Source organism: Peromyscus californicus, unplaced genomic scaffold (assembly GCF_007827085.1).
Source record: "Peromyscus californicus insignis strain IS unplaced genomic scaffold, ASM782708v3 Scaffold_12__1_contigs__length_115047231, whole genome shotgun sequence".
NCBI lineage: Eukaryota > Metazoa > Chordata > Mammalia > Rodentia > Cricetidae > Peromyscus > Peromyscus californicus.
Genome location: NW_026294413.1, coordinates 3,298,844 through 3,320,232, shown reverse-complemented (window position 1 = coordinate 3,320,232; position 21,389 = coordinate 3,298,844). Strand labels below are relative to the sequence as shown.

Genomic DNA, 21,389 nt, shown 5'->3' with positions numbered 1-21,389 from the left:
AGGTTCCAATGCATAGCTCTAAGCCCAGGCCACAGACAGCCCTTGTTAAACTCAGTCATAAAACAATTAGAAATGTGAGAAATTTTTTTGTAGGGAAGTGGGTGGGGAGAGGATAGACAGGGCTAGGAGGCAGTTAAGAGAGGGTGGGGTGTGAGAGCAACTGGTATGCACAATATATAGGTATGAAGTCGTCAAAGAACAAGCTTAATTAATAAGAGTATTTATTTGGCTCACACTGTTAGTAGTTCAGCCCATTCAGCTGATGCCATTGTTTCTTGGTCTGTGGTAAGGTGGGCATCTAGTTACTTCATGCCCACCAGGAAACAGAGAGGGCACACCTGCACTGTGGGCTTTGTGTGTGGTATACTTGTTCCATCTGGACCCCTGCCTTTCAGATGGCACTAGTCACATTCAGGGGGACTTCTTGCGTAGTAGGGATTCCACATGTGAAGTGTCTCTGAGAACTTCCCCATAGGCCACCCAGAATGTGCTTTACTAATCTTGGTGTATCTCAGTCCAACCAAGGTGGAGATGGAGAGTACTCATGCCAAGCCTACCCCTTGTCATCTTGAGAACACTTGAAATTATACTCTCCAAATAAAGACATGGGCATAGTCCTGCTGTGGTTGATATATTGTGCACCTATCAGAAAGCAGCTGCAGCTGGGATGAGCAGGAAAAGTGGCACCAAAGACAGTTTACTTTCTTGTGACTTACTGACCTCTAACATTTTACCTAGCCATTTCTAGATTATAGTTTGAGCACATAAATTCCCTAATTAATCTTAGCCTTTAGTTGACCCTACTAGAGAACTCCCCTTTAGTCACTCCCCTTTTGGGTTGTAATTGGAAGCTGACAATTATTGCTTTATGTGTGGATCCTTATCACCTCTCTCTGAGACCCTGAAAACTTCAAGCCTCGCATTACCTTACCAAAGAATTACTGTGTGGGTCTATATACTGGTTCTCTGAGAGCACTGGGAGGATGGATGGAGAAGAACAAAGATGAGGACTGAGATGGAAAGAACTAGGTAGAGATGAGAGAACAGCAGAAGGGACTGAGAGCAGGAGGGACCGAGAGGAGCTAAGAGAGCAGAAAAGAAATTGTATAGATAGAATTGACATAGAGAAATAAAGCAAATGGACTAAAGAACTTAGGGTGCTTAGATTCATTGAATATCCACCAGGTTAGAAACCTTAGCTGGTTGGTAGACTCTTCCGTGGACCCTGGGAGCAAACAATATAGGCTGGACCTATTATTGTTTGTGTTACCTAGGTGTGTGAGGTATTTGCTCCCTAAGGAGAAGTCCTTCAAAGGATTTTACATTTACACTATTGAAGCTGCAAAGGTGGGTGTTTTCCTTTTATTGCTTCTGTGACAAAATACCAGAGAGGACAATTTAACGGAAGAGTTTCAGACCACAGTCACGTGCTCCTTTACTGCCGAGCCTGAGTGTATCAAGACTGAACACCACGGCAGGGTCTGTGGTAGAGCAGAGCGGCTTGCCTTAGGAGAGAGGAGACTGGGAAGAGGACAGAGAAGAGGCCAGGGGAGGGAGGAATGGAAAGGGAAGGGAGGCAGAGGGCTCTCAGGGACAGTTTCCTCCAAACACATGCCCCGGTGACCTCCGCCCTTCAACCAGGCCCACCTCCTTTATGAATCCATCACTGGATTACCCCATTGAGGATGTCAAAGTCCCCCTGACCCTATCCTCTCTGTGTGACTGGATCCATCACCTGGGGACCAAGCCTTCAACATTTCAATCTTTGGAGGGGGGACATTTCATATCCAGACCGTAAGAGTGAGGTCTTGCGAGGGTCCCAGATGACCCCATGGCCTCTCTATCATTCCAGTGCAAGCGCTTGGCTTCCCCTAGCAGCCGTAATCTCCTAGCGAACACACCCTCCAGATCCACAACTTTAAACAAACTCCTGTTCCTGACAAAACTGCATTTTCTTCCAGGTCTTCCATTTCTGCTTCTCACTTTAAGCCTGGCTAAAAGCAGCTTGCAATACCTATGCTACCACTGAAATATTGGATTGCCTTGAAACTTCCTGGTTATTAAATAGACTGCTAGGTTATTCTCTCACCTTTAAACTCAGTGTCTCAGGGAATGGAGGAAATGGAGACAAGTTCTTAGCAGGGATGCAATTGGAACGGCCTGTAGCTCAGTTCCTGAGAGACCTTGTTCCTGTCCCAATTCATGGGGGCGGTCTTTACCATAATGGTCCCCTGAGCATCCTGCTCTTCTGAGCTTGCTTAGAATAGCCCACTAAGCTCTGCTTAGAGCAAGCTCTGTCTGGTTGGCTTTTCTAGATTCTTCCTGTGAACCAGTCCCAACGGCATCTGAACGATGTGATCGGCTTTGCCGTGGTGATCAGTCCTTCTCATTACTGTCTTTTCGTGGTAGCTAAACTGTAGTAAGAAATAACTGAGAAAAACTCCTTGATGGCTCACACTTTCAGAGTTTGTCAGTCACAGTTTGGAGGCTCCATGGTCTGTGGACCTGACGTGAGTAGATCATCGTGGTGGGAGAGCTTGGAGGAGCTACTCACCTCACGCCAGGAGCAGCATGCAGGCTTGTCTGCGCTGGTGGGATTCTTCCTCTTTTCCATATTTGTTCCATCTGCGCCCTGCAGACGGACAGTGTCGTCCACCTTCACATGGTCTCCCTTTCAGTTCCTGTACCTCACTACTCCCCTAGGGGTCTCTCAATCCAATCAAGTTGGCAATCAAAGTTAACTATCACATGCATGAGATATTTATTAGATAAGTATACACATTTTAATAATGAAAGCATTTTTTTTTCTCATTTTTTGGCTCAATTTGTGGATGAAGAAATCACAGATATGGAAGGTTAGCTCCAAAATCAAACTATAAAATATACCCAAAGGAAGCTCAACTGTACCACAAGGACACTTGCTCAACTATGTTCACAGCAGTTTTATTTGTAATAGCCAGAACCTGGAAAGAACCTAGATGCCCTTCAACAGAATGGATAAAGAAAATGTGGTACATTTATACACTGGAGTATTACTCAGCCATTAAAAACAATGACATCAGGAAATTTGAAGGCAAATAGAAGGAACTAGAAAAAAAAATCACCCTGAGTGAGCTAACCCAGACGTAGAAAGACAAACATGGCGTGTACTCACTCATAAGTGGATATTAACTGTAAAGTGAAGGATAACCATGCTACAATCCACAGACCCAGAGAGGGTACAGTAACAAGGGGGGCCCGAGGCAGGATGCATTGATCTCCCTGGGAAGGGGAAATAGAGCAGATCTCCTGGGTGCACTGGAGGCAGGTAGGCATGGGAACTTGAGGGAATGGGTTGCAGGGTGAACGGGGAACAGTGCTGAAAGGAATGACTGGAAAGGTCATTTCTTTAGTAAAAGGTCATTTCTTTGTGAAGCCTGATGCAACTTCCACAAGTCTACAAGGATGGCCCCAGCTAAGACTCGCAGCAGCAATGGACGCATAGCCTGAACTGACCATCCCGTGATCAGATTGGTGACTACCCAGCTTGTCAGCAGAGAACCTTCATCTAGTGACTGATGGGGGCAGATTCAGAGACCCACAGCCAAACATTGGGCTGAGTTGGGGAGTCCTGCTAAGGAGAGGGAGGAGGCATTGTAGGAAACAGGGCGGTCAGGAACATCACAGGAAAACCCATAGAAACCATTAGCCTGGCTCATGGGAACTCAAAGTCTGAACCAACAACTAGGGAGCCTGCACGGGTCGAATCTAGGCCCTCTGTATATATGTGACAGCTGTGTAGCTTAGTGTATATGTGGAACTCCCAGCAAGGGGAGCAGGGACTATCCCTGGTGCTTTGACTGGCTCTAGGGAACCTGATCCTCATGCTGGACTGCCTTGCCCAGCCTGAATACAGGGGAAGGTACTTGGTCTTATGGCAGCTTGATAAGCCATGCTTTGCTGATGCCCATGGGAGGCCTGTTGCTTTCTGAGCAATTATGGAGGAGGGATGGATTGGGTGGGAGTGCAGAGAGGAGGAGGGGGAGGGAGTAGGAGGAGAGGAGGCTGTGGTCTTAATGTAAAATTAATAAATTAATTTAAAAAAGTAACTAACTGGCTAAAACAAAAGTCACACTGGCCATGTGTGTTTACAGCTCTATTCCCTGTGGCATTTCTTCTCTCTGTCCTCATAGGTAACAAAGAACTGGCCTGTGGTTAACATGATGCTGTGATCTCAAGAAGTTAAGAGGGCAGAACTCCTGTGAAGTATTCTTACCCTGAAAAATAAAAACACAAGCAGGTTGAAGACACAGCTTACCGACGGAGTACTTGCCCAGCATGTACCAGGCCCAATGCCACCTCCAGCACCAAAGGAAAAAAAATGATGCAAAGAGACTTTTGGAAGCCTTGGGCAGATTAGGTTTATTACCTGATAGTGGTGATGGTGATCACACATCTGACTCAGATTATATACATTACATGTGTGTGGACTTTCAGTATATGAGTTGATCTTCTGGACCACTCTGTAGTTACTAATTTTTTAGCTATATACCAGCCTTTGGTGTTGATGGTCACATTTGCATAAATGATTCCCTATTAAGGAAATCAAGTAATTGTTTTTGACAGAGTCTGTGTCAGTCAGTCCAGCCTCAAACTCACTGTCTCCCAGCTTCTGCCTCTTAATCATGGAGATTACAGGCATGAGCCATCACCTCTGGCAGAAGTCAGTGTCTCTATGTTTAGGAGATGTCACGTGAGTAAACCATTGCTCACTGTGGTTATTTTTTTGTTACTTGTAAGTTCTCTTTCAGCATGGCCTGGCTACTTTCGGCAGCTGCTTTCCATGCAGAAACCCGTGTACACTCATTTATGTACACTACTTAATTCCCAGGCAGCTCGTATCTCTAACAAGGACCTAACTAGTTTTAATTCTACAGTCACTTCAAAAACAATATTCTCACAGGGGAACTAAGAAGTCATTGTTCTGTGGGTAACAGTTTCTGTTTGGGAGGATGACAAGGATGTGGAGATAGATAACAGTGAGGGTTGTGTCAATGTCCCATCACTGACTGTACAGGTGAATGGTCAAAATGGGAAATTTTGTCATGTACTCTTTCCCATCAATTAAAAAAAATATGTACTGCTGTGAGATGGTCTTCTGTACGCTGTGAACATATGTTGCCACTATTGGTTAATAAAGAAGCTGTTTCGGTCTATGGCAAGGCAGGATAAGAGCCAGGTGGGAAATCCAAGGGAGACACAGGAGAAGGAAGGCAGAGTTGGAAGAGATGCCAACCGGCCGCCCAAGGAGCAACAACACGCCAGCAGACCGGTAACACCACGGTCACATGGCAATACACAGATTAATAGAAATGGATTAATTTAAGATGTAAGAGCTAGCTAGCAAGAAGCCTGAGCCATAGACCAAACAGTTTGTAATTAATAAAAACCTCTGTGTGTTTACTTGGGACCAAGCGGCTGCGGAACTTCCGGCTACAATGTACAATCTATGTAAAATAACTCTAAAAATCTACTGGTAACCAGCTATAGTTTTTCCAAGCAAACTACTATTTTAATTTATAATTTAAAAAATTGCTATATTATATGTGTATATATGATGTGTGTATGGGCATATGTGTCATCGTATGTGTGTGGAGGTTGGAGAACTTTGTGGAGCTGGTTCTCTTTTTACCTTTCTAGGGGTTCCGAGGAACTGAGCTCAGACGGGCAGACTTACACGGTCAGTACCAGCAGCACTCTCTGTGCATCTCAGCAGTCCTAAGGTATAGTCTGACATGGAAATTTACATTTTCTATGAACTCTATGAAACATCCCATCAGCTAACAGGAATCTCCTTATTCCACTGTCCCTTGCCCCTCTGTTTACTCAGTGAAGGTGACTCCCTTTCCACACTTGCATGCCTCTGGCTTTTCCTCAGCTGTCTTAGGGTGTCCATCTTTTTAGCATGTCCATCAGAGAGAAGGCTGTTTCTCTACTGCTGTATAGTGAGGGCTGGCTACCTTCCAAACTTAATCTATCTTCCAAGGACTCTTTCTAGACTTTTATTTATCTTACTATGTGATAACTTGAATTTTATGACTCCTAAATGAGGTGTTTATGACTAGTAAATCCAACTCCACGACAGAGCTTTAAACCCACCTGTGATGATGTCTGAGTTGAGGCTCATTACACAGGGCGAGGATGTCAGCGACTCCGGGCACCACCATGCCCTCTGCCATTAGACCCAACGTATTCCTTGCTTACTGGTGTTCAAGGGCTGCCACGCCACAGCTGTCTTTCCTTAAATGGTATGGAAAAGACAGTCTCTCTAACCTTCAAGTAAACAGCCCACTCTTGTAACCCATGTAGAAAGTTCCTTTTCCTTGCGGCAACTACACAGTACTGACAATGAACTGGTTCACTCTCTGGGCCACTGGGCAGGCCAGAGGCAGGACCAGCACCCCTGCCATGTGACCCATCCTTATGACTCTGCCCAGTGTCGTGGCAGCGTGGGGCATGAGGGTGGGTTGTACCAGCGCAGTTGCCTGAGCATCTCTGGGAGAGACGACTGATGAGTGTATACCAGAGTGCTCACCTCAGAAGCAAGTCAGGGAGATGATAAAGCTTTGATATAGCTGAAGAGAGGAACCCAGACTCAAGTGCCTCCCGTTAGCATTCACCAAGTCCTCTGGAAGCATAAACTCATAGCTCCACCTTCTGAAATCTGTATCATGGAAACTTCCAGAAAGCAGAGAAGTGGTGTTAAGATTTCCATACACTTAACCACAGCTTCAACAACTACCAACACTCCATTCACCTTATTGTGTCCATCCACTCTCTTTTTTTATTTTAGAGAAAATTTTGATAATGTTATTTTTTACCCCTAAGCACCCTTCCCTTTTTTAGGATTGCCAAACAACAAATATCCAGTGTTTATTACCAGAAAATCAGCAATGTTATTTTTAATACAGTTGGGGTACAGGATATTTAATTACAGCAGGGCAGTGATTCCAGTTAAATTAAAATCCTTTATTTTTCCAAATATAAAATTACTGAATTAAAGTCTTCAAAGAAAATATAACATGGTGAAAATTTTAAATTATCCCAACTCACCACAGGATTCAGGGTTTACCAATCACATACTCCACCATTTTGGCAAAAGGATGAAAATTCTTTCAACAATTTATAAACCTAATATATAGCAAAGACTGTATACATCTCCATATTGCACTTCTTATGTACAAGAATAAAACACGTAAAATCCAATGTGCTTGCATATACCGAGAACAGCACAGGGCTCACAAAGAACATCGTGGAAGTGGATGTATTAAAAACGTAGAAATGTGATAGGCATGTGAACACAGCGAGGAGGCTGCATTAACAAACTGTATGTACACTGGGTTTTAGGTTTTAGCGTAGTGTTTGTTAGTACAGGCCTTTGGTTCTACGCGGCTCGACTAGGCTTAGGCTCACATACAGCTTCTTAAGCTCTCATGTTTTCAACACAAGGCATGAATATAAAGGCTCTGTGTCTCCTCGTTCACGAGTACAAAAGTTACAATAGTCAATTCCCTTCAGTCATCAAAAACTAGACACAAAAATAGTTCTTGTACTCAACCTGAATGTGCCACAGGAAAAAAATATTTTCAAGATTTTTTCCAGCTTAGTTCCCAGCCTCAGTTTCAGTGCTTGTTGCGTCTGCTAAAAATGTCCTACAACAGTTTCCTTTTTCCTTTAGGTCATTTAATACTATGCTGTAAAAAGAATAAAACTGAACTACAGCTTAAGAGTGTCCACCACATACTCCTGTTAAGACATGAGGAAAACTAAATATTGCCAGTGAGATTTAAAAAATATGTGCACCTTCCCCCAACTCCTATAAATCTGCTACTAAATACCACAGTCCAGGCTCCCTCTCGACCCGGCTCCCCATGGCTTCCTCCTGTGCTGGGCCACACCAGTGATCAGTTCTGGAGGTCATCCTGAGTTTGCACATGACAGAGCATGTCCCTACGCGTGGTTCATGAGGTAAGATCACACAACCGAGGATGAGCTGGTCAGCCCTTGAACCACTGTGCTCGTGGGCGTCCCACTGATGGCGTTGAAGATGTGCAGAGAGTTTGGTAGGACGCTTGTCTTCTCCTCCAGGGGGCAAATCTTGAGGCACAGAAAGACAAGATAATCAAAGTGCAATGCTCCGGCAGCCAGCCACTCAGCGCTGAGGTGACACACACAGCTCACATCCAGCTGCCATTCTGCATGATGGTGCACACAGCCAGGCCTGGGCTTTGCCAGTTTGCATAGATAGTTTTAGCTTATCTAATAAATGGCCACCTTCAGATTGGGATTGTAAGGAGAATGTCAGAAAGAATGTGCTTTGTTTCCTTTACAAGTTAAGGAATAGGAGCCTTCTAGACTCGCCAGATCTTAGGTAACTTGTGGTCTACCTTCCAACTCCATTGAGACATGAACTAGTTTTGACCCTTGGGGAAAAAAAAAACCTCTGTAAGTGAATTTGGATTATCTGCGTTTTTTTCCTGTCTCCTTTTCTCAGGTCTTATAGACTTAAGTGCCTCTTCATGGCAAATAAGAACAGAAGAGGATCTGGGTGTAGGATTTCTCTCTAGCTTCGTGGAGGCTCAGAAGACCCATGCAGAGTATCCTCTGGAACACCAAAGCCACCATGCCAGGTCACAGTTCTTCCTACGCATGGGCTCAAAAGGGTTTAATCTTCACAGATGCTGAGACAATGGGAAAATTAAGGGCAGTACATAGCAAGCCACTGCAGTTACTATGTGCTGAATCTAGGAGCTTAATCGACTCAGCCCACAATTCTCTCTACTTCTGTCCTTCCTGGTCCTGAATGCTGGCGCCCATCCACCAGGGATCTGGAGGTTCCAAGGAAAAGATCACAAGTTTTCTCCAATAGTTTGTTCCCATGAGTCCCCTCTCCTTTGTGCTTAATTATTCACACATTAATAATTTAATTGTTTCACTCCCCACCCCCCCACTTTTAAAAATGTTCGGAAGAGAACTGCTTTCCACTGTACATGCACTATCCAAAGTCCACAGCTGCCCAAACTCGGTCAGAACCTATGTGACTCAATTTACATCAGACAGCTTATCAGAAAAATAAAATTAAAAAATGGTATTACCATCCCATCTGAGCATGTGCAGCATGGAGGAGGGAAAAACAACAACAAGGACATTAAAGCTCAAATGATCAAGTCAGCTCTCCACAGTATAGACCGCACAGCCCTAACTAATACTTCTGCCACACAACCCCACACCCAGGGCTCAGGAGGCACTGCAGAAGAGGGGCTGGAAATATTGTAAGCGCCAGAAGATGAGGGTTTCTGCTGCAGGATGGTGTCTTCTGTGTATGAGAGGGAAGCTGCACCCAAATCTCAACAATGTGGCTGCCTAAGCAAGACCTGAGGAATGATACCACCAACCGACATTCTGATGTGGATGGGGGTGGGTGGGGTCGGGGTGGGTGGGGGATGTCTACAAGATCCTACTCTTAGACGGAGAGCTACAGGCAGTTAATTGCTGCTGAGAAATAGAGACTCCATCTTCTCTAGGCATGAGCCCGATGGGTTATCAAATCCCAAGAAGTCAGCCCTAAACACACACACAAGCAACGCCAAATAGACTCTGCAGGTTGGATTTACAAATTTTTTTTTTTTTTTTTTTTGGTTTTTCGAGACAGGGTTTCTCTGTGTAGCTTTGCGCCTGTCCTGGAACTCACTTGGTAGCCCAAGCTGGCCTCGAACTCACAGAGATCCACCTGGCTCTGCCTCCCGAGTGCTGGGATTAAAGGCGTGCGCCTCCACCGCCCGGCTTGGATTTACAAATTTATATGTATGTATTTAACAATAATAATTAAAGAATAAGAGACCATGAATTTGGGAAAGTGTGTGTGTGTGTGTGTGTGTGTGTGTGTGTGTGTGTGTGTGTGTGTGTGTGTGAGAGAGAGAGAGAGAGAGAGAGAGAGAGAGAGAGAGAGAGAGAGAGAGACTGAGATTTGGGGGACAGGTGTAACTATAGTAATCATGTATGAAATTCTCAAAAAATAGAACTTTCCAGTTATCATATGATAAGGTAGGTGACAAGGAGTCCAAGCTCCCATCCTGCAAGACTACAGACAATAACACAGGAGACAGACAGGGTGAGATCCAGGAGCTAATGTGATGGGAACAGTGACTTGGATTAATGTGCACATTGCCCTTGGACATTTGCTTGACACCCTGGCTGGATGTGTCTGTCTGTCCTGACACATGCAGGGACCACATGGAGAATTCACATGGGAAGGACAGACAACCAAAGAGATTCGGGAAGACAAGGATCATGGAGGAAGGAGCCATGTGTGATCTCCTGGGGTGCCCAGGACAGCTGGAACAATCCCACTTTTTTTTAAAAAAATGATAAAAGACTTCTAAGGCAACAGATAATAACACCAGGCTGGTCAGCCCTGTTCTATCAGGGGAAGTTGAAAGCACGAATGTGTTTTCCCTGCCTTCCTCGGTGCAGGCAGCGCAAAGTTTAGGAGACATGGAGAAGAATGCTGCCCTCTCTGACAGTGGTAGATGACGTATGGCGGGGTACTCATTGCTTGTTTCTCGAAATAATCTGGGGTTCGTGTAGCAGGGGTATGGTATGTTACATTTTTCTTTAGGAATTATAATCCCAGCATACTGGGAGGCTTAACTTACTATTAGGAGTATTTCAGACCCCGACACATGCATCCCTCACCAGGTACCCAAGCCAGCTTGGCACTGACCTGCTCACGCATGATGTCAGAGAGTTCCTTGGCCATTTCCCTGTAGTTGGCCTTCATCTCCTCCTGGTACTCCAGCTGGTCTTCTTTAATCAGACGTTCATTTACCGCCAGGGCTTGACCACAAGCCTCCACAAATTGCCTGAGTGAGGTGAGAGGGGATAAGGGCAGGTAGAAGGTGGACATTGGTCCGGCTAGAAGTACCCTCCTGAACCAGAGCCGCCGGCGCTATGGTTTCATTCTGTAGCACCCTTAAATGTCCACTGTTAAGTGTGGTTCCCCAAGACAGTGCTATTGGTGGGTGATGGAGTTCTTGGAGGTGGTACCCAGTGGGAAGTCTTTAGGCTGTTGGTGACATGCCTATGAAGGGAGTCGTGGGACTCGGGACCCTGCCTCACTCTCCTTGGCTTCCTGGTTACTATGGTGTCTTTACTGCCCACCCCTCACCACAGGCCCCAAACAACATCAAACACTGTGAGCCCAAGCCAACCTTTTCTGTTTATGAGTGAATCATCTCAGCTGTGTTATAGTAACAGAAAGCTGACCATCACAGAGAGAGGAATGAGTTCCGTGGGAAAGCTGAGCACCACAGAGGGATGAATGAGTTCCGTGGGAAAGCTGAGCACCACAGAGAGATGAATGAGTTCCGTGGGAAAGCTGAGCACCACAGAGGGATGAATGGTTTCTATGGGAAAGCTGAGCACCACAGAGGGATGAATGGTTTCTATGGGAAAGCTGAGCACCACAGAGGGATGAATGGTTTCTATGGGAAAGCTGAGCACCACAGAGGGATGAATGGTTTCTGTGGGAACGCTGAGCACCACAGAGGGATGAATGGTTTCTGTGGGAACGCTGAGCACCACAGAGGGATGAATGAGTTCCGTGGGAAAGCTGAGCACCACAGAGGGATGAATGGTTTCCGTGGGAAAGCTGAGCACCACAGAGGGATGAATGGTTTCTGTGGGAACGCTGAGCACCACAGAGGGATGAATGGTTTCCGTGGGAACGCTGAGCACCACAGATGGATGAATGGTTCCTGTGAAGAGAAACTTTCAGTGTACTCTACCTGAAAACTTCCTTTAGCAGCTTCACCTTGTTGTCAGGGTATCTCTTTGTGTTGGTGTCATCGAGGAAGGCCCGGGCATATGCTAGTGGACCAGCGTTGACCTGGGGAAAGGACAAAGGCTTGATTAGAAGAAAAATGACCATGACTATTTCCTTCTGTCAACTGCTATACACTCTGAGTGCTGTTTAACTGAGTCACTCATGATCCCCGACTTCTAATATATAAAGACCAAGAAAAAAATCATAACTGAGTTACATGCTGTACACTGTCTGATCCCATCACGCATGCCATCCTTCATTTTATGTGAGAAGGAACCAGTGGAGGGAATGTAAAGACTTGCTCAGGTTTGAGCAACCAACATGCAAAATACCAGAGCCCAGGTCTCCAAACTCACGTCAAAGTTCTTTCACACAGGATTTTAGACACTGGAATTTGTGCTACATTGTACTGAACAAGTCAACCTGGTGAATTCAGTGAGAACTGAAAACATACAGAAGTGTTCTTGTATGAGTGTGTGTGTGTGTGTGTGTGTGTGTGTGCACCAGAGGTCAGCATCAGAGCTCTATCCCTCTCTACATTCTTCTCCTCCTCCTCCTCCTTCTCCTCCTTCTTCTTCTCCTTATTATTATTATTATTACTACTACTACTATTACTTTGAGGCAGATTCTCTCACTGACCCTGTAGCCCACTGATTAGGCTAGGTCTCCTAGACAGTGAGACAGGGGCCTTCTTGTCTCTGCCTCCTCAGAGCTGGGATTACAGGTGTGGGTCTGGCTATCTGACCTCAGCTTGTACAGCAAGCACTTTCCCGATGAGTAACCTTCCTGGCTCCTACAGCCATTGAAGCTAAAATAAAACATCATCATTGGATTGTACAGGCAGCCATTGGCCAACGGTCTTGCTGACTTAGCTGAGCTGTGGATTAGGAACATTCTGCAGTGCGGTGAGTGACCCAGGGTACTGCCAACGCTCCAACAGCCAACTAGAGTTCTCTGTGCGATACCACACAACACAGGAACGAGGAGAGAGAGGCTAGATCCTGGGACATGGGCTTAGGGAGCAAGCGGGGAGAGCTGTCAGCGTGAAGCTCTGACCCTTCACGTGTGGGACTGCAGCAGTCTCAGAACTGGGCCAGGTGATTTCACGGCGGCTATGGGGAGAGAGGGGCACAGAAGCCAGTGTCAGCGTGGGGCCTCAGCGATGGACAGCTGGCTTTCCCGTGGTGACTGAATGTGGTGGCCTCTGCATTAGGCTGTGTGAGAATGAAGTTAATGTGAAGACAGCGCAAAGACTGTCTGATATGTAACAGGACACCCAATTTTAAACAGACAAAAGAAGACAGCTGCTGATACTATGTGAGACATACTACAGGAAGATGGTGAGAAGCCATGGCCCCAGGAAGCCTCTGGGGCACACAGCTACTGGAACACCCAAAGGAAATGAGAGCTAACTTCATTTGACCTCGACTTTGTTATCCAGGTGGGCACCAGCAGGAACACCATGTCTTCATTTGATCATGGGGTCCATTGCTGAGTAAGATGGTTGGCCATTTTCATACAAACTCGAAGGTCACTGTCAAACAGCACTGAAGGCTTTACCCTTTAGACAGTTCAACCTGTCAGTCCCCATCCCTTCACTGGCCTTTTGATGAGGGTCCTCGTTCCCAGGTCAAGTTATTGAGTAACATTTTTAGCTACAGAAAATGTGAAAATCTGGCCCTGCTGTACGGTCATGTTGCTGGAATGCTGATATTCCCTTTCTAAACTACTTTGGTATTTCAACTTTTTAGGACATGAGGGAGCTGATTATAAATATTTAAAAACACTTCTGTGGTCAATGACATTTGGTAAAATATTTGCTCAAAACTCATGATTCTTTACATGTGCATCTGATGAAACAGACAAAAAATGATTTCAGAAAATAGTCGCGGACACAGAACTTACACAGTAGAACTTCTGCATAGGCTTTGTAGACACACTACACTTGGACCAGAAAACAACAAAGAGACAAGTGTTTGGATTCCGTAAGTACGTATAAAGCTGGTCACTGCAGGGAGCTGACTTAAAATCTGCCTGTTACCTAGCTAACTATTTGAGAGAACTTAAAAAAAAAAAAAAAGAACATTCATCTTAAGTATAGAGCTTGATAAATCTTCACAAACAACGTATGCATTAACTAGTATCTAGATCGAAGATGATCTCCCAATAAATAGCACACAACACTTAGAAGGGGGGAAACGTAATTTTTTTTTTTTGAGACAGGGTCTCAGGTAGCCCAAAGCAGCTTTAAACTTATGAAATTAAGGATAACTTTGAATTTCTGATCCTCCTGCCTTGGCCTTCAGAGTGCTGGATTATTAGGCATGGCCTTGCATGGCCAGTTTATGCAGCAAGGGATCAAATCCAGGGCTCCTTGCATGCTAGGTAGATCTCTATAGCCCTTTTCCTTGTTTTTATTCTTTTGAGACAGGGTCTTACCACGTAGTACAGGCTGGCCTCAAAGTCACAGCAGGGACCCTGCAAGTATCTGAGCCTCAGCCACTTGTGCTGGCATGAGAGGCATGCACCACCAAATCCTGCTGGGGAGAAAGTGTCTGCAGCCCTGTCCTCTGCCAAATACAGAACAGGTCCAGCTGGACGGCGGGTCTGAGTGTGGATATTGAACAGTGGACCTCTTACAGAGGACCAGATTTCTTTCTTTCAGCTGAGACGTTAAGACCTGTGCTAGGTATGAAGCCCAGGCTTGCCTAGCACTGGCTACGTAGCCCAGGTTAGCCTTAGCTGATTGTGCCACCTCAGCCTCTCAAGTGCCGAGATTACAGGGGTCACCACAAGTGCTATGTATGTCTGTAAAAGAACAACAAAACCCCACAAAACAAAACTTCCCTGTCAAAATCCCAACAATATGATTGCCTAAAACAAGACCTGAAAAATGGCACACTGACAGGTCAGCACAAATGGGGAAATCTCACAAGGCCCCACCCCTAGATGAAGAGCTGCAGGCAACTGATGACCCCTGAGAGAGGGAGAATCAGTCTTTTCCAGGGACAAGACCCTGACAGGCTATCCAATCTCAACATGTCAGGCCTAAACACACGTACACACGGGCAACACTAAATGGACTCAGCAGCCTGTGCATGTGTGTGTGTGTGTGTGTGTGTGCGCGCGCGTGCGTGCGTGCGTGCGTGTGTGTGTGTGTGTGTGTGTGTGTGTGTGTGTGTAATAATTTAGACATTAGAGATCATGAATTTGAGGAAGAATGAGGGGGCACGGGAAGGGTTGGAGAGGGAGATGATGTAAATACAGTACTCATATATGAAATTCTCAAAAATAAATGACTTTTAAAACATGTTACCAGTAATAACTCGATTGGGTTGCCCTAAAATGAAGACCTTTTTTTGTTAACCAAAAACAAAAAACAAAAAACCATGGAGAAAGTGAAACGTGAGGTACTTTCCTGACATGATTTTCACGGGAAGTAGAAACCAACAGTTTTACGAAAGCCTACTACTAACGTCTTTCTTGGGCTTGAGGTGAGTTCTGTCAACCAGGGACCCGACATCCTCCAAGTCACTGGAAAGTCAGTATGTGTGACGAGAGAGCTGTCTCTAGCAGACAGCTCGGTGAAGCCACCATCCTGCAGGCAGGACTGGGGGCAGTTAAGCCTACCCCTTCCTCTGATAACGGGAGACAAGACACCGCGGACACAGGGAACTAGGCTCACCAGGCAGGTAAAGAAAGCCGTGCTGGGGTGAGGGAGTGCAGCTTAGGAGCTGAGGGGATCCCTCTGCCCACAGGGTTTCTTCAGCTCACCTGGACGCTCACGCTGCCCTGGAGCTTGAGCTGCAGTTTGATCATGTCCACGTCAGCCGAGGCGCACAGCTGGCGGAGCTCGGCCACCTTCTTGCTCATTTCGTCAATGGCCACCTCGATGGGGTTCAGGTCAGTGTGGTGCTGGTACATGACAGGAATCCGCTTCTTCACGTAGGGGAAGCAGTGGATCGCTGCGGAGGAACGGGGCTGGGTTACTCCACAGTCTGAATGGTCTTTCCTATGCTGAGGGACAGTCATTACCATGCCTACTGTACAGCTAAGATAAGAGAAACCCAGAACCTGCCAATGTCACATGCTAACTCTCTTTGGAGCTTGGACACTCTCTTCCTTTTTAATACTGTATGCTTAAGATTTTATTTATTTCAATTTTATATGCACGAATGCTTTGCTTTCATGTATATCTGTTCAGTGGTGTGTGTGTGTGTGTGTGTGTGTGTGTGTGTGTGTGTGTGTGTGTTGCCCACGGAGGCCAGAAGAAGGCATCAGATCCTCTGGAATTGGAGTTACAGGTGTTGTGAGCTACCATATGGGTGCTGGGAACCAAACTCAGGTCCTCTGCAAGAGCAGCCAGTGCTCTTAACCACTGAGCCGTCTCTCCAGTCCTTAATGATGTAAGGACAGGTCATATCATAAGGTAAACAGAGTTGGTTCCTTCCTATCCCTTTAACAGGTAAAGTGTGTCTTTGAAAAAAAGCTCTTTTATTACTCTTTGCTTACTTTTTTTTAATCTATAAGTATCCTAACCCTCCTTGCAAGTTCTGAGATTCAAATGAGTAGGTTCTAGACGGCTTCTAAAACACAAAAAAAGACTAAACAGTTTTGAGATATTATACAGCAGTTCAAGTCCCCCCTGCCCCCCAAAAATAGTGCCATAGTATATCTCTGAGAACTCATAGTATATCTCCGGAGAACAACTTTGAGTCACATGACAAATTTGTCTAAACCTAAGATATCAATGAAAAACAAACAAAAGCATCCCAAGCAAAGCATTTCACAAACCTGAAATCCACAAATGACAGAACTACTGTGCCAATGGTCAAGGTGTTCTGAAACTACCAGTGGTAAGAAATACGAAAATATTTACTATTTCTCACGTTTTCCACTAAAAGACAATACCTGACCATCTCAACACCAAACAGCACGACAATGGGCAATGAAAAAAAACTGTGGGGCTGGAGAGACGGCTCCGTGATAAGAGCACTTGTTGACCATGCAAGTGACCCAAGCTCCAGTTCCCAGCACCTACATGGCAGCTCACAACCACCTGTAATTTCAGTTCCAGGGGATCTGGCACCCTCTTCTGACCTCCCTAGACACCAGGCATGCACATGGTGCACATGTACACAAGCTGGCAAAGTATTCATATATATAGAACAAAATAAATAAATCTAAAAAAATTTTTGTGTAAATATTAGGCTCTAGTTCAAGTGTTTAGCATTTCTATCTTCTTGCAGGAATGCCAGTGCTGTGGGATGGTCTTTCTGTATGCTGTGACTATGCGCTTCTACCATTGGTTAATAAAGAAGCTGCTTTGGCCTATGGCAAGACAGGTTATAACCAGGTGGAAAACCCAAGCAAAGATACAGGGAGAAGGAAGGTGGAGCCAGGGAGACGCCAGTAGACTGGTAACGCCATGGCCATGTGGCAATACATAGATTAACAGAAATGGGTTAATTTAAGATGAAAGAGCTAGCTAGCAAGAAGCCTGAGCCATAGACCAAACAGTTTGCAATTAAAATTAAGCCTCTAACTGGTTATTCGGGTACTGGCAGGCAGGAAAGATTTATCTGGCTACACACCTGTAATATTTTCATTTGCTACACATGACTTTCAAAGTTTACTTTTTAATTGTGTGTGTGAGTGAAAGTGCCTGTACCACGGCATGTATGGACCTCTGTGCACATATGGAGGGTACAACTCTTGAGAGTCAGTTCTCTCCTGCCACCTTGTGGGATCCAGGGGTCTAACTCAGGCCATCAAGCCTGCACACAAACACTTCTCGTGGAACTATCTTCCAGGCCCTTATTTGATTTTTGTTTTTGTGTGACAGGCTCTCACCACCTAGCCCTGGCTGTCCTAGAACTCACAACGTAGACGAAGCTGTCCTTTGCCTCATGAGTGCCGGGATCAAAGGCGTATGCCACCATGGCTGGCCCCCTTATTTTATTTTTATTTATTTATTTATTTATTTATTTATTTGGTTTTTCGAGACAGGGTTTCTCTGTGTAGCTTTGCGCCTTTCCTGGAACTCACTTGGTAGCCCAGGCTGGCCTCAAACTCACAGAGATCCGCCTGGCTCTGCCTCCCGAGTGCTGGGATTAAAGGTGAGCGCCACCACCGCCCGGCCCTTATTTTATTTTATTTTTTTATTTTTTTTTAATTTATTTTGCAATATAATTCAGTTCTACATATCAGTCACGGATTCCCTTGTTCTCCCCCCTCCCGTCCCCCTCACCTTCCCCCCAACGCCCCCCCCCATTCCCATCTCCTCCAGGGTAAAGCCTTCCCCACAGACTGAGGTCAACCTGGTAGACTCAGTCCAGGTAGGTCTAGTACCCTCCTCCCAGGCCAAGCCAAACAATCCTGCATAGGCCCCAGGTTTCAAACAGCCAACTCATGCAATGAGTTATTTTATTTTTTAACTAGCAAAAGATGACAGAAGTCAAGTTTGAGTTCTCTAGTAAATGACTAGGGACAGTTTAATCAGATGGGGCCATCAGCGACTGGACAAAGCAGGAAACAGAGGTGTTCCCCATGGTCACATTCTATTTTCAGAATTTTTTGGTTAGTCTGGGGATCCTATCTGGAATTCCTTTTGTGTCCTTGTGGACGCAGCAGCTTTTGAGCAGCGACAGCAGGGCTGCTCAGTCCTCTTTGCACAGAGGCTGCTTTAACTAAGAACTGAGCGTTGCCACATTCTGCAGGGAAGGGGTGTTCTGACCACAGCTACCCTGGTATTTGACTGGTGCACCACACAAAGGAATTCCACTCTCAGCTGTAAGGAAAATGCATCACAACTCATGGAGTGTCCCAGCATCTGGGACAGTCACGGTGAGGTGGCACTATTACTTCAGAGAGAAAGCCAACTCCAAGGGTGGTGTGTGAGGTGCCCATGACTCACACTGGTCCTACTCAGGGTTAAGTCCTGACCAACTATCGCTTCTTAGATGGGAACTAGACTTCACAGGCAGGCACAGCGGTACTACTCAGAGAAAGCTCCAGGTCTGTGCCAGGCCCCACAGGTGGCAGTGCCCTGATATTCTTGCTAGTTTCACCCCATCTCCTCTGCCTCAGACAACCCGGCTGTAGCCACACCAGGCCAGACACAGACATTCTGGCCACCCCTCATCTCCTTCATGTCTTGACTCAAATGTCACATTCTCAATGAGCCTTACCTCATCCTCCCTCTCCCCCAAGCCCCACATTCCCAACCTCCTTGGCATCATCAGCATGTGTGGCATGCCCCAACACCCATGCTCACTGTTGTCTTCTCTTGCTGAGATGTGAGTGGCACAAGGCCACAGACCTCATTTTGGGGAACATGCCTCACTGAAGCTTGCATTACTGTCCCAAGGACTACATGAGAGAACAAAGTGGCCCCAGAAGGTGGAAAATCAGGTATGCACTGGAACAAGCCACATGTAGTAATTATACATGGCCCAGTGCCCTGACGTGTGGCCCTTCAGGAAGACAGAACGCATGTATCAACTGTACGGTAGGGTGAACAGAAGGTGGGCAGCAGATGTCTCCAATCTGAGTGGAGTGGGGGATGAGAGCTGGGGATCTGGGAACAGTAACTGGGAGGAAAGGAAAGGCAGGTCCAGAAACTTCCACCCAGGAAGCTGGGGGCGGGGCAGCTGTGCGGTTTTCTCAGATGGTTCAATCACAGAAGCAGGGAAGGCCAGGGCTCCTCTACCCCTTGCAAGGCCGAAGGTCAGGTTTGCAGTGATAGGGCAGGGAGCAGGAGCTACCAGCTGGAGGGAAACTCCAGCCCAACAGCTCTGAAAGCGCAGTGTTTCTTTAAAGGTCGCCGTGCACTTACACACTTTCAGTGCCTTACTCTGTCTGGTTCCAATCCCTCCCACACTTTCCGGTCTCTCACGGCAAGCTGTGCACCTGGTTTTGGTGTGCTCTGTCACACTGTGGTCCCTTTTGCTCATCATCAAGCCTAAGATAAAGAGTCCGATGGCAGGTGAGATCCGGCCACCCAAACACACTCTTTCCCTCCTGTTTATACTTTACAGGATTTCTCACGAGGAGACGAAGGCACAGGGAGGTTTGTCCATCTCCCCACGTTCACACAGGGAACGTGGGTGGCGGGGTTTGCAGGAGCCCCAGGCCAGGCACCTGTTTTCTCAGCCCTAAAGGTGTGGTGAGTGGCTGTTCTCAGAACCACCAGGGCCCGTGTCTGCTGTGCCTGGCCCTGCAGCCAGTCACTCTTTGCCCTCTGATTTGGTGATAGAGAGCTAAGCCCACATTCTTTATCTAATCTAAAACGGTTCTGTAACAAATGTGAACTGTAACCCGGAAGAATATGTGCCCAGGGAGAACACCTTGTTATGAATCCAATCAGTACACCACCTCGACAAAGATTCACGATAAAAATAAACATCCAGCTCAGCAGTGAGCTCTGAGTATGTGTCAGAATCTCCCGGAGTGCTTGCTGGGCACAGGGCTTGGGTGCCCTCCCTAGTTTCTTATTCAGCAGATTTCAGGGGTGTGGGGTGGGTAGAGCCTGGGAGTCTGCAGCTCAAATTCCCAGAGGTGGCTGACCTTGGTGGCTCGAGAAAGAACTCCGATAGATGCTGATTTAAGAACTCCACAGTGAGGTTGTTATCAGTGTGGAGATTAGACTGAAACTGGTAACCACGAGAAGATCTGCCATCTAGAAACAGTTTTCCTCCTTGGTAAGAATCTGCCACTCAGGTGTGCGTTAGAAAAACCACAAGTTTGCTAAGAGAGAGGGAGCTCATGGTTGTGGGGGCAATGTGGATTATGTAGTCCATATTTTCCTAAAAGGAGGAGTGGGGAAATTTTATACACGTACGCTTTTGTGTTCTACAACCCTTATCTCATTTCTCTCACAGAAACTATTAAAAAAATCTGCTATATTATGCTGTCTTGAGTTTATTTTTAATTTTATTTTTACTTGGTGTGCGTGCATGTGTATGTGTGTGTACGTGTGTCTATGGGTGAGTGTATGAGCATGTCTGTGCCCGAGGAGGCCAGAAGAGGGTGTCAGACCCTACAGAAGGGAGTTACAGCCAACTGTTGGTGGGCTGCTGTGGGTGCTGGGAACTGGGCCTTAGGGAAGAGCAGTAAGCACTCTTAACTGCTCAGCCATTTCTCTGGCCCCATACCCTGGGCTTACTTATTATTTTTTAGGATTTATTTATTTTTATGTGTTATGGGTCTTTTGTCTGCATGCATGTCTGTGCACCTTTGTTGCTGGAGAGAGAGAAAAGGGAAAAGAAGAAATGGAATGGATAGGTATAAGATATTATGGTAGATTATTATGTATACTAGTAAACAAATTTAGTAAAATAGCAGCCTTAAATAATTTGCACTGTAATTTGCACTGTTATGGATTCTTATATGTTGATACAAATGTAAACTATTTTTATATTCCTGTTTAAGATAATTTGTATATTGATACAAATACAGAACTATATTTGTTATAATGTACATATTTCTACTCTTATTTGAAATATTTGTATATTGATACAATATA

General features: G+C 45.8%; 1 protein-coding gene across 28 annotated transcripts in view; it reads right to left on the bottom strand.

The window, feature by feature from the left end:
- The window catches only part of Dock9 (dedicator of cytokinesis 9), a 278,642-nt gene that overhangs the window by 3,021 nt on the left and 254,232 nt on the right, over positions 1-21,389 (bottom strand). For 24 of the 28 annotated variants that reach the window (XM_052732426.1, XM_052732428.1, XM_052732430.1 and 21 more), the window contains 4 exons: positions 15,638-15,828; positions 11,826-11,926; positions 10,763-10,901; positions 6,897-8,136 (listed from right to left, as the gene is read on the bottom strand). In XM_052732426.1, the coding sequence (XP_052588386.1) occupies positions 8,014-8,136; positions 10,763-10,901; positions 11,826-11,926; positions 15,638-15,828 (554 nt within the window). In that variant the 3' untranslated portion in view covers positions 6,897-8,013. The other 4 variants (XM_052732408.1, XM_052732417.1, XM_052732418.1 and 1 more) reach the window with 4 other exon arrangements.